At 34.9% G+C, this 19,234-nt stretch overlaps 2 protein-coding genes across 2 annotated transcripts; both read right to left on the bottom strand.

Moving 5' to 3' along the window:
• Positions 1-270: 270 nt before the first annotated feature.
• Positions 271-5,242, bottom strand: sdhaf1 (succinate dehydrogenase complex assembly factor 1). Its single transcript, XM_002665941.8, has 2 exons — positions 5,104-5,242; positions 271-2,270 (listed from the first exon to the last, which is right to left on the bottom strand). Exon 2 carries the CDS (start codon positions 2,224-2,226, stop codon positions 1,963-1,965), a length of 264 nt encoding a protein of 87 aa, XP_002665987.2. The 5' UTR covers positions 2,227-2,270; positions 5,104-5,242; the 3' UTR covers positions 271-1,962.
• Positions 5,243-6,739: 1,497 nt separating this feature from the next.
• On the bottom strand, positions 6,740-19,105 carry qpctlb (glutaminyl-peptide cyclotransferase-like b). The gene is made up of 8 exons (XM_001921843.6): positions 18,614-19,105; positions 18,163-18,408; positions 16,314-16,460; positions 15,916-16,209; positions 13,152-13,313; positions 11,268-11,367; positions 10,235-10,351; positions 6,740-8,259 (listed from the first exon to the last, which is right to left on the bottom strand). The coding sequence occupies exons 2-8, from the start codon at positions 18,370-18,372 to the stop codon at positions 8,114-8,116; spliced, it is 1,176 nt and encodes a 391-aa protein (XP_001921878.1). The 5' UTR covers positions 18,373-18,408; positions 18,614-19,105; the 3' UTR covers positions 6,740-8,113.
• Between the last annotated feature and the right edge of the window lie 129 nt (positions 19,106-19,234).

The following is a 19,234-nucleotide window of genomic DNA, read 5'->3' as shown; positions in this document are numbered from 1 at the left end:
TTTTTTTATTTGTTTCTTTTTTAAAAGTTATTGCTATTAAAAGAAATGCTGAATAGCAAAAACTCTCTCGAACAGATCACCATTTTATACTTTTTCCGCCTCTTAAAAAATGGAAAGTTTAGTGTTAAATGAATACAACCCATGTTCATTCATTAATTTTCCTTCGGCTTAGTCCAACTTATCCAGCATGTGGTTTACACAGTGGATGCTCCTCCAGCTGCAACCCATACTGGGAAACACCCATACACACTCATTCACACAAACACTACGGCCAATTTAGTTTCTTTAATTCATCTATAGTGCATTTTTTTGTACTGTGGGGGAAACCAGATCACCCAGAGGAAACCCACACGAACACGGGGAGAACATGCAAACTCCACACAGAAATGCCAACTGACCCAGCCGAGGCTCAAACAAGCGACCTTCTAGTGCAGGGGTGTCCAAACTCGATCCTGGAGGGCCAGTGTCATAGAGAATTTAGCTCCAACTCTAATAAAGCACACCTGAACCAGCTAATCAAGGTCTTACTAGAAATACTAGAAACTTTCTGGCAGGTGTGTTAAAGCAAGTTGAAGCTAAACTCAGCAGGACACCGGCCCTCCAGGATCGAGATTGGACATCCCTGTTCTAGCGACAGTGGCAATGACTGAGCCACCGTGTCACCCCATCCCATGTTCAGTAAAAGTAACTTGGAAGAGAAAAAATAAGCTGTTAGAGTACATAACTAACATTAGTTACAATCAGCTGAAAATTAGGTATTTTTGTTGTTGTTAAAATCAGTATGACCAAAAAGTCGCATCACATCTTTAGTAGCATGCAATCATTTAAGCAACAGGACAACTTTTAAGTTTGGGAGTACATTATTATCTGTTTTTAAAGTTTTACAGCAAGGAACCAGTCAAAAAACATAAATGTGTGTTCATAAACACCTGTCCAACAGATAATAGATACCACAAACACAGATTAACCTCTAAACCATAAGTATCAAACTCAATTCCTGGAGGGTTGCAGGTCTGCACAGTTTTGCCCCAACCCTATCAAACACAGCTGATCCAAACTAATGGAGGTTTTCATGACTCTTTTGAACACCTCGATTGTTTGGATCAGCTGTGTTTGATAGGGTTGGAGCAAAACTGTGTAGACCTGCAACCCTCCAGGAATTGAGTTTGAGACCTATGATCTACACTGTCGACATTTATGAGATTCAAGCAAAAGTAACTTTGAAGATATTTCAGTCAAAAATGATACAAGTTTATTAGAGCAGTGTTTCTCAACCACATTCCTGGAGGATCACCAGCTCTGCACATTTTCTAAATCTTCTTAACACACCTGATTCAGATAATCAGTTCATCAGCAGAGACTGAAACACCTGTTATGGGTGTGACAGAAACATGCAGTGTTGGTGGTCCTAAAAGAGCGTGGTTGAGAAACACTGTAATGGAGTATAATGATGTAGCAGCAAATAATCATTAAGGCAAAGTTGGTTTTATATTCATACATTCGTTTAGTAATACCTTGCAACAGGCTCCCTATACTGTTTACCATGGTAATTTAAATATAACTGAAATCACATGTAAATTAAACATGACTTAAAACAACATTAACAATATTTAATTGACTGTGAACAATGTTGTACATTGATAGTCATTGGCAGCTAATATGGTTTCACTACTAGCATTATGCAAAAATACTTTTCTGAAACTGTATTATTAAGGAGAAAGTCTGAACGTGTGAACATAAAACCAACTTAACCTAAATAATCTTAGTTTTGAACCCGCCAACTACAACACTGTGTAAAAACTGTAACAAGTTGTCACCTAAAACATGCCTTTACATTGTAAACATCCCTGAGAACAGTACGAATCTAGTTGGTCTTGGCTTTTTATGAAGGCTCCAGCCAAGAAAGTGATTTCCCATAAATAATATTACAAAACAGAAAAGATGGCATGACCAACAGAGTGGTCAACTGTCCTCTTTCGACTTGCTGAATGATCCCAGTTGTTTTGTGTTTGCATCTTTAAGCAGTTCAAGCTGGCGTTGGGCTCGGCGATAAAGGTATTCTATGTGCATGACGTCCGTCTTCTTGATGGCTGCGTTGGTGCGAAATTCATCTCGTATTCTGGGTATGAAGCCGGGTTTGTCCTGTGCTGCCCGCAGAAACTGTCGATACAGTGCTAATACCTGCTTCTGGAGTTTGCTGTGGCGCACCATAATGTGCTGAATCATAAACTCACAGCACTGTTGACTGAATGGACCGCGGAGACTTCAGCCTGTGAGGGGAATAATGTAGTCACTAGTCAGTGCATTGCATTGTAATTCATAAGACCCTGTGTGTGCATCTTTGAAAAGCAAATGGGTCATGGATTGTATATTTCAATAACACTCTTTAAGTTGTACTTAATGATTAGTTTTGTTTAATGATCTCATAATGAGAGATTACATATATTGTTGAATTTTTAAAGATGTTTTTGTGACATTTCTATTGTGTTCGTAAATCAGTTCTGTTCTCTTGTTTTTCTTGAGCAATTATTGACATTTTTTAGCATAAGCTTAAAACTTATACAATGCTCAGCATAGTCGAGTATACCCCATTTCGAAAGTGAATAATTTTATCCATTTCTCAGTAAAATATAGGCATGTATTTTGGTGCATTTAAACAAAAAAGATTTATTAAACAGATATATTTATTAAAGTAATATTTTAGTTACCAAACATATTTAGAAATTAAAAGATAATACAATTAAATAAAAAAATACAACCTACAAAATTTCAACTAATCCTTTTAAATAATTTTGTTTTTGTTTTTCTTGTTTTTTCCTCTTTTTTAAATTTGTATTTAATATTTTTTTATAACATATACATTTGGGTGTACTAGTTTTTACGACGGTTATCATAAGTTATCCTGTTAGATAAGCTCAAGATTTGGTTCCAGTACTGGCTAATCTAATGTATATGCACAAATACAATATTGTATAGCTTCTTAATAAAAATATGAATTTAAAAAGTAGATTTGTGAGTGGGTGTACTTATATCTGCTGAGCACTACACTAGGCATGGGACAATAACAGTTTTCAAGGTATACCGCGGACTGAAAAAGTCAAGGTTTTAAAAAAACATTCATAAGGTATATGTGTAAGATTTTTTTTAATGTTTATTTGTTGTTTTTTAGGACAACAGTATCTCCAGCAGCAACGATATTCAAAGATGTCATTTTAAAAAGTGAAAAATCTGTGTTTTTGAAAGTAATAAAGACAGCAGAAGTCAATGAGTGATTTGAATTATTATCAAATTAAAATATATTGTGTTCAAAGGGGATAAAAGTTGTCATTTTTTTATACCCAGACATTTAAAAAGAACATATTTTAGAGAGGACTCACAATATCGTGAAACCATGATATTATTATCCAAGGTTATCATACCGTCAGAATCTTTTACCGGTCCATGCCTACTGTATACATAAAAAAGTATACAATTTAACATTATATTGAAACATCTGTTTATATTTTCCTAAAGAACTAACCACAGTTCTGTGTTATTGAATCAGAAAAATATCAATCAGTAAACGTATTTTTATATTTTAAATGAGAGAAATAAACATGTGTTATGAATGTGACCAAAAAAGTCTGCGAGTTTACAGTATAGAACATATTTTGTTGAAATTCTGTGAATTAAACCGCACAACCCAAAATAAATAATGCTAATCAAAAAGATAAGAGTTGGCTGCAAGAACAAACATTATTGATTTTGTTTTATTTTACATTTTTTTGTATTCATGAGAAAAAAAAACTTCGTTATGGATGTGACAGATGTGTAACTGCCACTTTTGTGATTATGGTAAATTAAATATAAATGTTTGAAAACACTGCCAGAGACATGTTTGAGTATTTTATTGTAAAATAAAAGCCTGCACAAAAAAAAAACGTAGAAAGGGTTTCGCTATTTTGGTGAAATTTATTTTTAATGCCAAGGTTGACAATTGCATGGAATTGCTCTCATTTTGTTAACTTCATTTTCAAATATAAAGATAAAAACATATCCAGGAAACTTTTTAGCAGTTTTGGTGCAAATTTTGGTGAGCGACAAATTGCACATATAGAGGTAAAGTTGGTTTTATATTCGCACATTCAGACTTTCCCCTTAATAATAAAATTTCTTTTAAGTATTATATGCAAACTCCAAACAGTGAAATTATATCAGCAGCCAATGACTATCAAAGTACAACATTGTTCACAGTGAAATAAACAGTCTTAATGTTGTTTTCAAATAATATTTGCATGCCAATTCCGATCGAATATTCAAAGTAACATGGTAAATAATATAGAGACTTCTAAATGAACGAATGTGTGAATGTAAAACCAACTTTACCTCTAGTTGGCACATGGCACTGTTCACACTTAATCAAATAAACTGTGATAATAAGTTTATTAGGTCTTAAATTAATAATTAATAGGTCTTTTAAAAACTAATTAATCAAACCAAAATCTACTAAGTTAGTATAAAAGTTCATTCACACTACAGGTGCTTTTCCCATTGGTCAATTTTGAAAATCTGATATCTTTCATAACATCTTTTTTTTTCACTAATAAACATATAAATATTTAAGTATTTTACACTTGATCTATTTGTATTGTATTGAGTGAAACAAATGATATTTTGTGGTATATGTGTTTATAGTTGAACATGACTGTAGATTTTAATTCAAGGAACTATCCGGAGAAAATCATTTTGGGCATAATAGGCCATTTCACTTCAATCAATATTCTGAAGTTTTTTCTTTTTACAAACAATTCCCCTGATTTATATAGCACTTATTTATTTGTTTTGACCTTTTTATGTGGAGTGATGAGAAACAAAGGAGACAAGAATTGTGAACCAAAAATTGCATTACCTAAAACATAATTTTTTTTTTAATTATAACCTTAATAATTCAAAATTTAGTAAAAACATGTTATATGTAGTCTCTCAATTATTATGATGAAGCACAATGATTAACGTTAGTAAACAATTCTGATGGCATGTCATGTCAACACCAAACACTCTTAGCACACTATACTTCACATACAAATAAACAAAGGTAGCTAACGTTAATAAACGACACTTTACCTTGTCAGTTACAGCGCTTAATTTCATTCATTCCTTGTCAGCTGTATATGTTTAAACTTAAAATAGAGGTCTTCTACACAACGACCGCAGCAGTCACAAAAATATGACCTGTGTTTCCTAACTCATGCTGTGACGTTATGAAATGCAGTAATAGTCAGATATACTGACATCTAGTGGTCAGGCTGAACAGCAACACAATCAACAAAGACCAGCCAAAGTTCAGAGTTTATCCTTTATTTAGATATAAATAGACTATAACAGCAGGCTATACCAAGTTATTAAAGTCTATGTTGCGACTGCAAAATACATATATTTTATATTTACTATTGGATTACAAAACAGACACGTTCACATTTTCAAGACATTAATAAGTCGAGTTTTTCAGTCAAATCTGTGTCGAGTCTAAAGTCCTTGTGTTCATTTTATTATAACAGTACATGCTACAGACTAACTTAATGCAGCATATTTAATATACAGTGCTCAGCATATATAAGTACATCCCCACAAATCTCTCATTTAAATGTATATTTTCTATAGGATGCTTTACAATATTATAATTGTGTGATTAGTCAGTACTGAAGCCAAATCTGAAGCTAATCTAACAAAATAACTTATAATTATGGTTCGAAAATTAGTAGCCAAATGTATATGTTAGAGAAAAATATTAAATTACATTTTTAAAAAATCAAGAAAAACAAAAAATAGAAAAGATTTAGTTGAAATGTTGTAGTCTGTACTTTTTTTTGCAATATTTTGCATAAATTTAAATATATTATCTTTCCATTTATAAATATGTTTTTTGACTAAAATAATAATATATATGTTTAATAAATTTGTTTATTCAAATACACATATATATAGTACCCATATTCACTGAGAAATGGATATTTATTTTAAAACATTCATGCTGAGCACTGTATGTTAATTGTGTATTGCTAAAGTGTTTTCCTGAACATTAACTAATGCTTATCTATAACATTTTGAATTAATGGTCCATAAGTGCTAAGGAGTCTAAAACATTTATTTAAAAAAACACAAATAATAATAATATAAAAAAATATTACTGCTTCAAATAAAAAAAGTTAAATTGGATTACAATAATCTAATAAATATAAAATATATAGATAAAATAAATAATAAATTAAGAAAATTTTTAAATCAACTATTGCTTAGAATAAAAAAAGGATTAAGGTAAATAAATAAACAATGTTCAAACAAATCAGTAAAATTAATATTTGAAAAAATTACTAAGTAAATAAATTTGTCCAAAAATGTATAAATACGACAACATGGTGGCATAGTGAGTAGCACATTCACCTCACAGCAAGAAGGTTGCAGGTTCGAGCCTCAGCTAGGTCAGTTGGCGTTTCTGCGTGGAGTTTGCATGTTCTCCTCGTGTTTGCATGGGTTCCCTCAGATGCTCCGGTTTTACCCACAAGTCCAAAAACATTTGATATAGGTGAATTGGGTAGGCTAAATTGTCCTTAGTGTATGTGTGTGAATGAGTGTGCATGGGTGTTTCCCAGTGATGGGTTGCGGCTGGAAGGGTATCCGCTGCAAAAAACATGTGCTGGATAAGTTGGCGGTTCATTCCGCTGTGGCGACCAAGAAATAATAAAAAGACTAAGCCGAAAAGAAAATTAATGAATATATAAATTCAGTACAGCTAACAGTACAGTAAACTAATAGCAACTATAATCATTCAAAAGTCACTTATTAGAGGTCACCACGGTACTGGGAAACACCCATACACTCTTGCATTTACACACGCATTCATATACTACAGCCAATTTAGTTCATCCAATTCACCTCTAGCGCATGTCTTTGGACTGTGGGGGAAACCGAAGCACCCGGAGGAAACACACAAGAACACAGGGAGAACATGCAAACGTCACACAAAAACCCCAAATGACCCAGCTGGGACTTGAACCTGCGACTTTCTTGCTGTGAGGTGACAGTGCTAACCACTGAGCCACCGTGCCGCCCCCAAACTATAATATTAAAATAAGATTTTCAAACCCTTTATAATTTTATATCTTTTATGGTATCATTTGTCTTTACATAAGAACATTTCAGGTACCTTAGATCCACAGCATGAAATTAAATCAAAACGCCTATTCCAATAAAAGTAAATTGGGTTTTACTTTAATCAAAATGCCATATTTTTAGACCCTTTATTAACCCATTATATCCACAGCATCAAATAAAAGCAAAACTCTTATTTTAAAGGAAAGTACATTGGGTTGTACGTAAATCAAAATGTCATATTTTTATTTTTTTATTTTACCCTTTATTATTTAACCCATTATAAGAGACAATCACTACTACCCTCTCAGTAAATGCCACTCAGTAAAATAATCATCATTTGTGAACGAAAAAAAAAAAAAACCTAAAAAAGCTGCATTATTCAAAGGTATTCAGATCTGAAGAGTCTCTCTGTTGAAGCACAAGTCAAGTCTATGTCAAGTCTGAAGTCAGAATTTTTTGCTACTTAAGTACGACTTTCCATATCTTTCAGAAAACTATATAATCAAGACGTGATTGAACATTTAGCTACTAGAGATTACAGACTGCTCTTTTGAGAAAATGTTTGTGAGATTAAATATATTAAATATGATCAGAACTGTTGTAGCATTATAGAGCTTCATTGTAGTGCATAGTATAATAATCTCTTACATAGCATCAGGTTCACATCCATTCCTGAGCTTATCTACTTTGCATTCTGTTGATATTATTGCACAGTTATCGAACAGATGAATAAACATTGGTAAACTTTTTTGGCACAGATAGTTATATTATTTAGTCTATATAGTGCATTGCTAGATAGCAGAACTATCTGAAGGCACAGTACCAATTGACTAACATGGCAGAAAGTCTAAAGGTAAGCATATGTGAGGATACAAGATGGCAGCCTGAGAATATACAGTACATCACGCATCTCTGAGAACACATTGATTTTCAGATATCCTAAAGCAGTGCAGCTGAGGTATCGACCGCGGCAGATGTAATATTATAGCCGCAGATATTCAGCCAAGAAAACCACCAGGATTTTGGTGAGATTCTCCACAGTGTGTCTGTGAATCTTGTCTGCCGTGTCCTCCATCGTGTGCAGGAATGAAGGGAACGGTGTTGCGATCAAATGTAGCACTGGTACTCCTGCGTTCATGAATGGAAGATTCATATAGTCAGTCCTACAGCAAAATACAGTGCTCTTATTGACATTGACTCTTATTTTGAAAATGGGACAGGCTTTAAGAAAGAGTAAGCTACTCGAGATGCAGACAGCAAACCACAAAGCATCTAGATTATACATTTATGGATTTTATATGTATTCAGTGCCACCCACAAGTGGCATAAGGTCTGTTTAAGTGAAGTTTATTTATGAATGAATTTCGAGAGGAGCACATGATTATGAATGATCACAACTAGTCCCGCATTAACTAACACATGATTCACAAATCAGATGATTCCTTACCTATTATAAATACCCAGAGTTGCTTACTTTAGTTATCTTCGCTTTGAAGAATTCCCATTTCCAACTCTACTCCTCCAACTTTTCCTTTATAGGCCAGCATGGCGGCCCAGTGGTTAGCACTTTTGCCTTAAGCAAGAACATCACAGGTTCAAATCCTTAACAGGGCAGTTATGCGGAGTTTACATGTTTTCCCTGTGCTCGCTTGGGTTTCTCCTGGGTTCTCCCGTTTCCTCCCACAGCCCAAAAACATGTGTTCTAAGTGAATTGATCAATCTAAATTAGCACTATAGTTAAGCTCTTAACCGGCAGTATATCTCTATATAGCAATTTATAATCTGTCATCAGCTCTAAATAAGGGAGGAGTTCATGAGACCTACCAGAGCTTAAACTACCCTCTCGCCCTGCAAATGTGAGGGAGCCCCGGGCTCGAGGGCTCTCTCCCAGGACGGCATGTCAAACTCGCTCATCAGCTAAGTGCGAGCTCTTGAAATGTATGTTTTGTTAGTTTAATGTGTATATTTTGAAAATTGCTGCTCATGTTTGTAATGAGGCAGCAAACACATGTAAATGGCTGTTTAAAGCACGTTTATGCATCATGTCATATCACTCAGCTCTTACTGTTATTTTTCTCGAATGAAATATATATATACATATTACTGTTTCACTGTATTGTGATTACTGCTCTAAAATCTGTTCTTTTTAAATGTCCGGGTAAAAAACAAAATCTTTATCACCACTGAACAAAATATATTTATTATTACTGTTTAGGTCTATAACATGCTGGCATGTTGGTTTATAAGAGATTTGTTTTTCAGATGTTTCCTGAATCGTGAGCTGACCAGTAGATTTTGAAACTAAAAAACTAAAAATATTGGTAAAATACTATAAAAGAAAATAATAACTGACATATACACAAGGAATGGTATAACAGAACATTTTTGTGGTATTAAAATCTTGACTTTTTCAAACTGTGGTATACTTTGAAACCGATTATGGCCCCATGCATAGTTCCAACACCCAAAAAATCTCCAAGAATTACTGCTGGAGAATTGTAAAAGATCTTGGGATTATAAAGTCTCCGAAACAATCATCTGACTTTACCTGCATCATTGCAAACCATAGGGTTTTATGAAAAAAAAGCCTTTACATTCATTCAAATCTCGATCATAATTTTGGTAATATTTTGCACTAAAAATCAAGAGGCTATGCTATAAAGACATTTTTTACAACCTTTTTTTGTTCATATTTAAAGGGTGCCAATATTAGTGGAAGACGCTGTTCTGTCCCAGCAAACATTTTTGGTTTTTTATGACGTCTAATAGATGTCTAAAAGACATCTAAATATAGTCGTTATGGCTAAAACAAGACTAAATTTGATCTGTCAGAGAAAATCTAATAGACATCTAAGCATAGGCCAAAACTAGACTAGTCATCAAATAAACAAATAAATGACTACACATGTAAAGTCTGTCTAATCTGTCTATTTAATGACTAGTCTAGTTTTGGGCTATTCTCAGATGTCTATTAGATTTTCACTGAGAGCCCAAGTTTAGCCTTGTTTTAACCAAGCTGCTTACGTTTAGATGTTTATTAGACGTCTATTAAACACAAAATTGATTGCTGGGGTAGGATATGTTGGTCACATTAATATCTTACCTCTCTGAAGAAAAGGAAGATGATCATCTTCGACTGGGCCCATGTTCATATCCTTGATAAAATACCTCTGCTCTTTGGGATGGGAAGACAGGAGCCCCAAAGTGTGAAGTCTTTTCTCTTAAAAATCCAGAAATATAAGTAAAAGAGATTAAAAATCAAGGTCATGTTTAGACTTTAATACCTAATAATAGGGCCTATAGCTATTTACAAGAAATTATCAGGACTTGATGACATAGTATGTAACTTTGCTGTGCATATTAAGAAGCATAACATAATTTAAACACAATTTGATGACACCATGACTAAGTGTGGAATCATGGGAGTTGTCATCTTCATTATATCCTAAGAGGCTTCTGCAAAAATTGTTCAAAGATGAGCATTCAAAACTGATGAGATGAGTATTCAAAACTTATTATCATGGCAGTATTAAGCAGATTAAGGATGAAAGCTGTTGTATTTCTAAGACTAAAATTGTACATGTTGTGCTTTTAACAATAGTGCTCAGTCAAGAAAAGTGGATCATTTTAGGGGATAATATGTGAAAGAGAATGAAGATGCCTGACAAGATAAGTAACCTATTTAAAACATTAAACTACATAAATTTCATTGAGAAAGTCTCTGATTTTATTACATTATGTGTATATGATTAGTGATAATAGATAATATATGAGCAGTTACAAAACTACACACAAAGTAATGCACAGAACTAGCATACTAACTTGTATATATTTAATTCAAACTATAAAAAAAAACTTGATAGTATCTCACTAATACTAAAATAACATTAAATGTTGTGAGCACTCATTTATTTTATTCAATACTCCATATTCTTCACAGAATTTTTCTTTAATCTTAAAATATGGACAAAAACTTGGTAAATGTAATGTCCTTTTTAAAGCAAGGTAACAAAGCAAAGGTGGCAGGTAGTTTCTACTCCAGTTTCAGTCATTGCAAATCAAACATTAGTTTTTAAACACTATTAATGAGTAACCAGTATTACTTTAGTATTAATGGAAAGTCAAATCAGCTTTACCAGCAGCGATTAGGCGGTCAAACCAACGAGCTGTGTTGTCAAAGTGATTCACAAACATAGGGTCAGCAGCACCAATCAGATCCAGAAGGACCAGGAGATCCTGCAAATAACAGTCATTACTCAATATATTTATATTTTATAAAAAATACATTCATAGTTATTTAAAGAGATAGTACACACAAATTTGTATTTACTCATCTTCATATTGTTCTAAACCTGTATGACTGTATTAACTGGAAGATATTTTAAACACTGTTTTGGTCAATAAACTTTAAATTCCATTTACTTTCGTTGTATACACAGTTTTAAAACTTATTAATTTCTGCCATACAGCTATGCAAAGACATGAGGATGATACTCGATAATGGAATGTTAATGTTAACTGAATTCATCACCATTTACTTTACATTTATTCAATAAATCACCAGAGAGCTATTTAGCCATAGTTTAGCAGTTTTTGTTTATAAATATATACAGTACACACATACTGTACATACACTACTTTATTAGGTACACCTTAGTAGTACCGGTTGGACACCCTTTTGCCTTCCGAACTGCCTTAATCCTTCGTGTAATAGATTCAACAAGGTATTGGAAATATTCCATAGAGATTTTGGTCCATATTGACACAATAGCATCACGCAGTTGCTGCAGATTTGTAGACTGCACATCCATGATGTAAATCTCCTGTTTCACCCTCTCCCAAAGGTGCTCTATTAAATTAAGTTCTGGTGACTGTGGAGGCCATTTGAGTACAGTGAACTCATTGTCATGTTCAAGAAACCAGTCTGAGAGGATTCACGCTTTATGACATAACACATGACCTGCTGGAAGTAGCCATCAGAATATGGATACACTATGGCCATAAACGTATGGACATGGTCAGCAACAATACTCTGGTAGGCTGTGTGGTGTTGACACGATGCTCAATTGGTAATAACGGTGGGCCAAGAATATATTGTCACACCATTACACCACCACTTCCAGCATGAACCGTTGATACAAGCAGGATGGATCCATGCTTTCATGCTGTTGATGCCAAATTCTGACCCTGCCATCCAAATGTTGCAGCACAAATCGAGACTCATCAGACCAGGCAACAGGTTTCCAATCTTCTATTGTCCAATTTTGGTGAGCCTTTGTGAATTGAAGCCTTAGTTTCCTGTTCTTAGTTGACAGGTGTGACACATGGTGTGGTCTTCTGCTGCTATAGCCACACCTTACTATAACTCAGCTGTAACAAGTGGTTACTTGAGTTACTTTTGCCTTTCTATATGTGATTGGCTGATTTGAAATTTGAGTTAACGAGCAATGGGACAAGTGTACCTAATAAAATGGCCTGTGAGTGTGTGTGTGTGTATGTACACAGAGAGGAAAGCGTAACCTGCATGACATATACTCATAATTGCAAAATGTTTTCCAGAAATATGGTGTTTATGATAAAACATGGGGCATATGTAGAGGAAAAGAGTGTATCGCCACTAGCAAAATGAGTTGAATGTACAGTAAATTTTTTATGTATGTTTTACCTGTTATAGTGACGACTGTAACATGACCATTCACACTGGATTTTGTATCTCTACAATGCACGTAAACAACCTTGATGTCAAGACAACATCAACTTGACATCTAATATGGGCATCAAAAACACATAAAATCAATGAAAGAACAGTCCTGTAAGTGATTTTTGATGTGTTGATCGACATCAATTTTAGATGTTAATTTCATGTTATTTTGACATCAAGGTAGTCAATTTACATTAAATCTATTTGCATTTTAGAGTGTTTTTGAATGGACTGCTGGGTTTTTCTTTTTCAAAATGTACTATCCTTTTAAAAACAACAAAACACACACGCAGGCACATACACATTCATGTCATCTTACCACGGCATTGAGAAGTGTGGTTTGTTCAGATCCCGGTGGATGAGGAATGCTGGACATGTATTCTGCGAGATGCCGTGAACCATATAATGAGTCTGTCGGAGACCACTGCTCGAACGCCTCTCCTCCATCAAAGAAGACCAGCTGAAGGGTCACCCTGGACATCTTCACAAAAATAAAGTGAACAGACAATCAAATCACACACAAAAATCAATCAAATGACACTGCTGCAGGACCCTGTTTACCAAACTAAAATCATGGCCATTTTACTTCCACATTGAATGAGGAGGAAGTTGTTTTATTATTATACTAAACTTTGCAAATAAAATCAATAGCAAGTCCCCAAGGATGAGAAACTTGATATTCCACAGCTGCTATGTAGGTTGCAACGATCTTCTCTCCTCATCAAAACCCTTTCCAGTCTTGCAGTGTTTTGTAGCTGCTGGCTCTGGTGCAAGTTAAACAACAGATCTGACTCTGAATTCAACAGCACTGCAGCTATTCAGAAGTCTTGAAAAAAAATGAAGGGACCTCCTCTGAGACTTGCACAGCTCTCTTTATTTCAGGACAGCATGAGCTACTAATGCACAGTGGTGGACGAAAAACACAAATCAAGTGCTTGAGTAAAATGACCCAATAAAGCATTGGTCCAGTAAATACATTCATTTTCAATTTGAATAGTGCTCATTTTCAAGGTAGTTAAAATACTGATTGATGAATGAATGTTTACGTAAGACATTTTACATAACATTACGTTTAGTCACTCTTTCGTCCAAAGTGACTTACAATTGAGGAGGCATTCAGTGATTCAACCACAAGAGGCAGCACACACAAGAAGTGTCAATACAAAGGAACTGATAGTGCTCAGAAAATAACGCTAGAGTAAGAAATGGGGAGTGTTTTGTTAAAAGAGAGAAAAGTTTTGCTACAGGTCAAGCCCACTTGCCTGGATGAAACACACTTCATAAATGCAAGTAATTGTAAAAAAGTGTCTGGTGCAAATGTGCAAAGACCGGTTAAAGTGTCAGAGAGATGAAAGAGTGTTTTCTACAGGTGATTTGTCAAGCCCACTCACATGTGTGAGGCACACATTTTATTGTATTACAGTATGTGTGCAAACAAGTGAAAATAACATTTATTATATAGCAGCACTAGTAAAAACAAAAACAGACAACAAATATATTGAAAGCAACTTATATTACGATTTAAGAGAAATGCTAGGTTTTTTTTTTTCAAATTCCAGATTTTCTCATTTTTTTCTTCTTTTCCATGTTTTTATGCCTAAAATAAATGTGATTAATCTAAAGAATTTTCATTTAACTGAAAATTTAATCAGATATGTTTAAATGAAATGACTTTGTTATATTATTTATTTGAATTTCTATGATAATTTTTGTGCAAGTTTTTCTGAAGATTATAAAAGAAGTTTTCTTTTTCCATTAAATTCCATTTTATTTCTGGTCAAATTAAACCATGTAAATAAATGTGAAGTTATTCTTTAAAAAAAAAAAGAAAGTATTACTCATTATTTAATTAAATATAGCACTAATAGCAGATAGTGCTGTACTTCTATAATATTTAAAATAATAACTCCTAAAATTGGGTGTAACATCAGACTTTAAGAATCTCATATTCTTTACTAATTTGAGCCACACATGTAAATTCAGGAAATTGTAACTTGTCAGTTTCACAAATTAGTCATTTAATGAAATTTGTAAAGCACAGGCATGTAGCCAGGAGAGGTTTGGGTGGTTCGAATGACCCACCCCCCGCTGACAAAGGTCCAGAATTTGTCCCATACATGAGCTCATTTGTCCTATTTTGACTGCTATGCCATTATAAATAGTGAAAATAACCCGTGAAAAAATGGCTTTAAGACCAAGCAGAATCGTCTTTTGAATGTCGCTTTAAAGTGAGTTCAGCTAATTTTTCATGAGTCCAACATCCAGCTGTGCAAGAAAACATACAATCTGACGTAAGTGACGTCATCTTTTACTACTTACATACTGTATTGTTGTTAAATAGAGAAAACATTTCAGAAGTCATGTTTATTCTAAATCCTGGGCCTCTTTCTTATAACCTAAAAATGACCAAAAAAAAAAAAACGTGATACACCAAAAGTGGCCCATATTAAAGTTAATTGTAATACTAATTAGGCTATTGTTGTTAAGTAGACAGGCTAGGGAAAATATTATTTTTTAGCATTTTATTTTTATTTATTATCAAAGTTGTGCTGGCTAGTTAGCTATTTGAATATTAAATAACAATAGGCTACAGTTTTTCATTGAAATCTTTACAAGATTCCTATTTTTTGCTAATGATATATGATGTAATACATTTGTATTTTTTTTAAGTTGTTTTTTCTTCCATTTCTTTATTTTAAATTTTTTGGAAATATTTTTGGTCTATGTGGTTAAGATCACCATGCGACAAGCTAATGCAGCAAAAAATAAAAATATATTAGTGATTAGAATATTACTAAAATTCCTTATTTAAACCCCATAATGAAATAGAAAATGAGGCAAAGAACTGAAAAGTTTCAGGCTGGCTATCTGAAGCAGTATAACAGTTTAACTGAAAAGTATCAGCTTGTTCATGAGTCAGACAAGGTTATAACATAATAATTAATCCAAAGCAAAATAATGAGAAACAATGTGTTTTTGGTAAATTCAGTGGAGTTACAATTTAAAATGTAGTGACATCAAAAGTTTATATAAATATCTCAAAATAGTTTCTTTTAAAGAATAACTGTAACACTTTGTCTCACCAGCTGCTTGTGCTTTTTCAGGTGTGCGTCCAAAGCTGTGACCAGTTCCAGCATCATGGCACAGGGTACGGCTGAGTCACTGGCACCCACAAACACCTTCTGTGGCTCACTTGCGTCTGAAGGTATCAATTTAGAGTCATAGTGACAAGCCAAAAGCAGTCTTCGGGGAGCCATCGGGTCCAACACAGCCAGGATATTAGAGAAGCTAACTGGGCCACGCGGGGTTTCAGAGATGAAAGAGTCCACTTCAACAGACCAGCCAGCCGAAAGAGAATCCAGCTGAGAAAAGATGTGCTAAAACCACAGAAATGGCAGACACTGAATTATGATGGATTCTAACATATTTAATAGGATCTGAGATTTCATTCAAATCTGATAGTAAATCAGACATGTCTTACTTTACGAACAGCTCGACTTCCTCGACTTCCAGGCTGTCGCTGAATGAGAATGGGTCGCAGCTGGAAATACCACAGTCTTTCCCAATTCACCTGCGAGATGAGCCGCTTCACTTGGGCAACAGTGGGTTTACCTGGCTGGTGATTCAGCTACAAGAGAATAAAGATGGTGAATATGTGGTGACAGAAACATAAAGAATTAGCAAGATATTCTCATTATTGCAATATACTCATGAAATTTCAGTTTTAAAAAGTAGTGCCTATTTACAGACAATTTCCAAAAATGGGTTTTCACAGTGATGGCATAGAAGAACTGCTTTGCTTTCCAAAAAATGTTAAAGGAAACTATTACTAACTATTTACTCACCCTCACATTGTTTAAGTGAAGTTTATTTATAAACTAATTTCGAGAGGATCACATGCTTATGATTGTTCTCAGCTGGTCCCACATCAGCTCACGATTGATTATCCAATCAAATAAATCCTTACTCACTATAAATAACCAAAGTTTTTTTTCTCTCAATATTTTCGTCTTGAAGAATCCCCCCTACCCACCCCTACTCTCTCTCCTTTCCAGATGGGCAACACGGCAGCCCAGTAATTTGCACTGTTGCCTCACAGCAAGAATGTCTCCGGTTAAAGTCTCTTCTAAACCAGCTGACATTTCTGAGCAGAGTTTGCTCGTTCTCCCTGTGCTTGTGTGGGTTTTCCCCGGGTTCTCCAGTTTCCTCCCACAGTTTAAAAAACACGCAATCTAGGTAAATAAACAGACCAAATTGATACCATAGCCAAGCTCTGTGCGAGTACACCTCTCCTCAGCCATTCTATATCTGTCATTAGCCAGAAATAAGCCGGGAGTTTATCGAGATCTACCTAAGCTCAAACCTCCCTCTCACCCTGCAAACAGGGGGGAGCCCAGGGCTCAAGGATCTCATAAGCTCAGAGCTTTCTCCCGGGGCAGCATGCCAAACATGATTTATGATCAATCATCAGCTGAGTGTGAACTCTTGAAACCTGTGTTCTTTCATTCATTTTCTTTTCGGCTTAGTCCCATTATTAATTTGCGGTCGCCACAGCGGAATGAACCACCAACTTATCCAGCACATGTTTTACGTAGCGGTAGCCCTTCCAGCTGCAACCCATCACTGGGAAGCATCCATACGCACTCATTCACACACAAACACTACGAACAATTTAGCCTACCAAATTCACCTATAGTGCATGTCTTTGGACTTGTCAGGGAAACCGGAGCACCCCTGGAGGAAACCCATGCGAACACGCGGAGAACATGCAAACTCCACACAGAAATGTATAATTAAATAGTAGGAAAACATTATGGATGTCAATGATGGTTTTCAGAACTTTTTAAAAATAACTTCAATTGTGCTCAACAGAGGAAAGAAGCTCAAACAGATTTGTAACAAGTGAAGGGTGAGTAATTGATGAACATTTTTTGTGGGTGGGGAGGGGAGGGGTGAACTATATACAAAAAGCCTTTGAGCATTAAGCAGGCACTGTCCTTTTAGAGATCAGTTCTTCTCAGAACCATATTTTTTTCTAATTGTGATGAACATTTTAAATTTCTAAAGAAGCATTTTCACCATGAAAAAACCTTTGATTAATGTAAAGAAATGTTATTCTGTCAACCACAGATGACAATTTGGCAAAGAGCTGATTGGTGTAAGCTAATTAGTCCAGATTTAGAACAGCAACAAATCTGCTTTTATTGTTTTCTGAAACATATTATCTAAGCAAACAGCTAATATCATGTTCCAAAACAGGGCTACAACAGGACTGTATTTCTGAAATGACCATTCAATAAAATAAATAAAAATGTCTGTAGTCCCTTTACCTTGTCTTTGATCAGGTCAGGAGGTTTTGGTGGTAAGTCAAACTCCTCTGGGTGCTGGTTAGCTAGTGATAATGCCAGTGTTAATGTCATTGCCACCAGCACGCACAGGCACAGCAGCAGTAACCGGACGCGGCACATGCGGGGCTGGTCACAGCGCGCCACAGAGCAGCTCCATCTGACCGTCGCTGCTTTGTACCGTATGCTCTTCATTTTGCGTTGATGAGAGATGCCAAATCTGGATTAATCCTGCATGGAAGAAGAGTATAGAAAGAATTTAGATTCCAAACAAAATGTATAAATGAACACATAAAATAAACGTGAACGCACAAACAGCCAAAAAAATAAGATGGGTAATAAGAAAACATTTAGAGACTTAAATGAATAAAACAGGGTTAATTCGTGGAAAGTTGTAGCTAATGCCCAGCATATTCTGCACAACAGACACACTCACCAGTTGTCCGGGACTGGCATACCACTGCTCTGGCAAATCCACTGCGGTCGCTGTAAATGAGCAGCACATAGTGCTGAACGACGAGAGGATTGAGTCTGGGGAGCATTTCATCAACAACGCCGGTCTGATTCGTCCTTGTTATGCATCTCGACAATAATGCAGGCTGTACATGATCGTATTCACAGTCCTGCAGACTGCAGTAGTCGATGTTATTGAGACCGAACCGGACAGCGATCTGCGCAGGTGCTCATCTCTCTCTGCGCGTCCACGCTGTCACTTCTTCTGGCAGTGATGGAGGATAATACACATCATATATTTCATGTCCAGTATGAAAATAAAAAGCTTTCATTATTCACTAATAGATAAAACATGTTTTAAGTCTCTCATTAACATATTTTGAAATAGAGATGTTGCGCAGATTTTTTATTTTATCTTTTGAATTTGACCCACATATTTTACGCCCCTAGTGTAACAAAAAAATAATTGACCTATGCATTTCAAAAGGGTTTTTCAAAATCCACATAATCCTTTCTTACCTTTATTATTATTATTATTATTATTATTATATTTATTATTATTATTATAAACTATTGATTATTACCGCATCTTCCTTTTACAGAC

Source organism: Danio rerio, chromosome 21 (assembly GCF_049306965.1).
Source record: "Danio rerio strain Tuebingen ecotype United States chromosome 21, GRCz12tu, whole genome shotgun sequence".
NCBI lineage: Eukaryota > Metazoa > Chordata > Actinopteri > Cypriniformes > Danionidae > Danio > Danio rerio.
This window is presented reverse-complemented; position numbering and strand designations above follow the sequence as displayed.

Excerpts from the sequence above, each read along its gene's own strand:
- sdhaf1 (XM_002665941.8), bottom strand. The coding sequence starts at position 2,226 with ATGATTCAGCACATTATGGTGCGCCACAGCAAACTCCAGAAGCAGGTA.
- qpctlb (XM_001921843.6), bottom strand. The coding sequence starts at position 18,372 with ATGAAGAGCATACGGTACAAAGCAGCGACGGTCAGATGGAGCTGCTCT. Across the intron at positions 11,368-13,151 it reads CCACACTTCTCAATGCCGTG|GATCTCCTGGTCCTTCTGGA; the intron begins GTAAGATGACAT and ends TGTTATTTGCAG. Across the intron at positions 8,260-10,234 it reads TCTTCCTTTTCTTCAGAGAG|GAGTACCAGTGCTACATTTG; the intron begins GTAAGATATTAA and ends TCATGAACGCAG.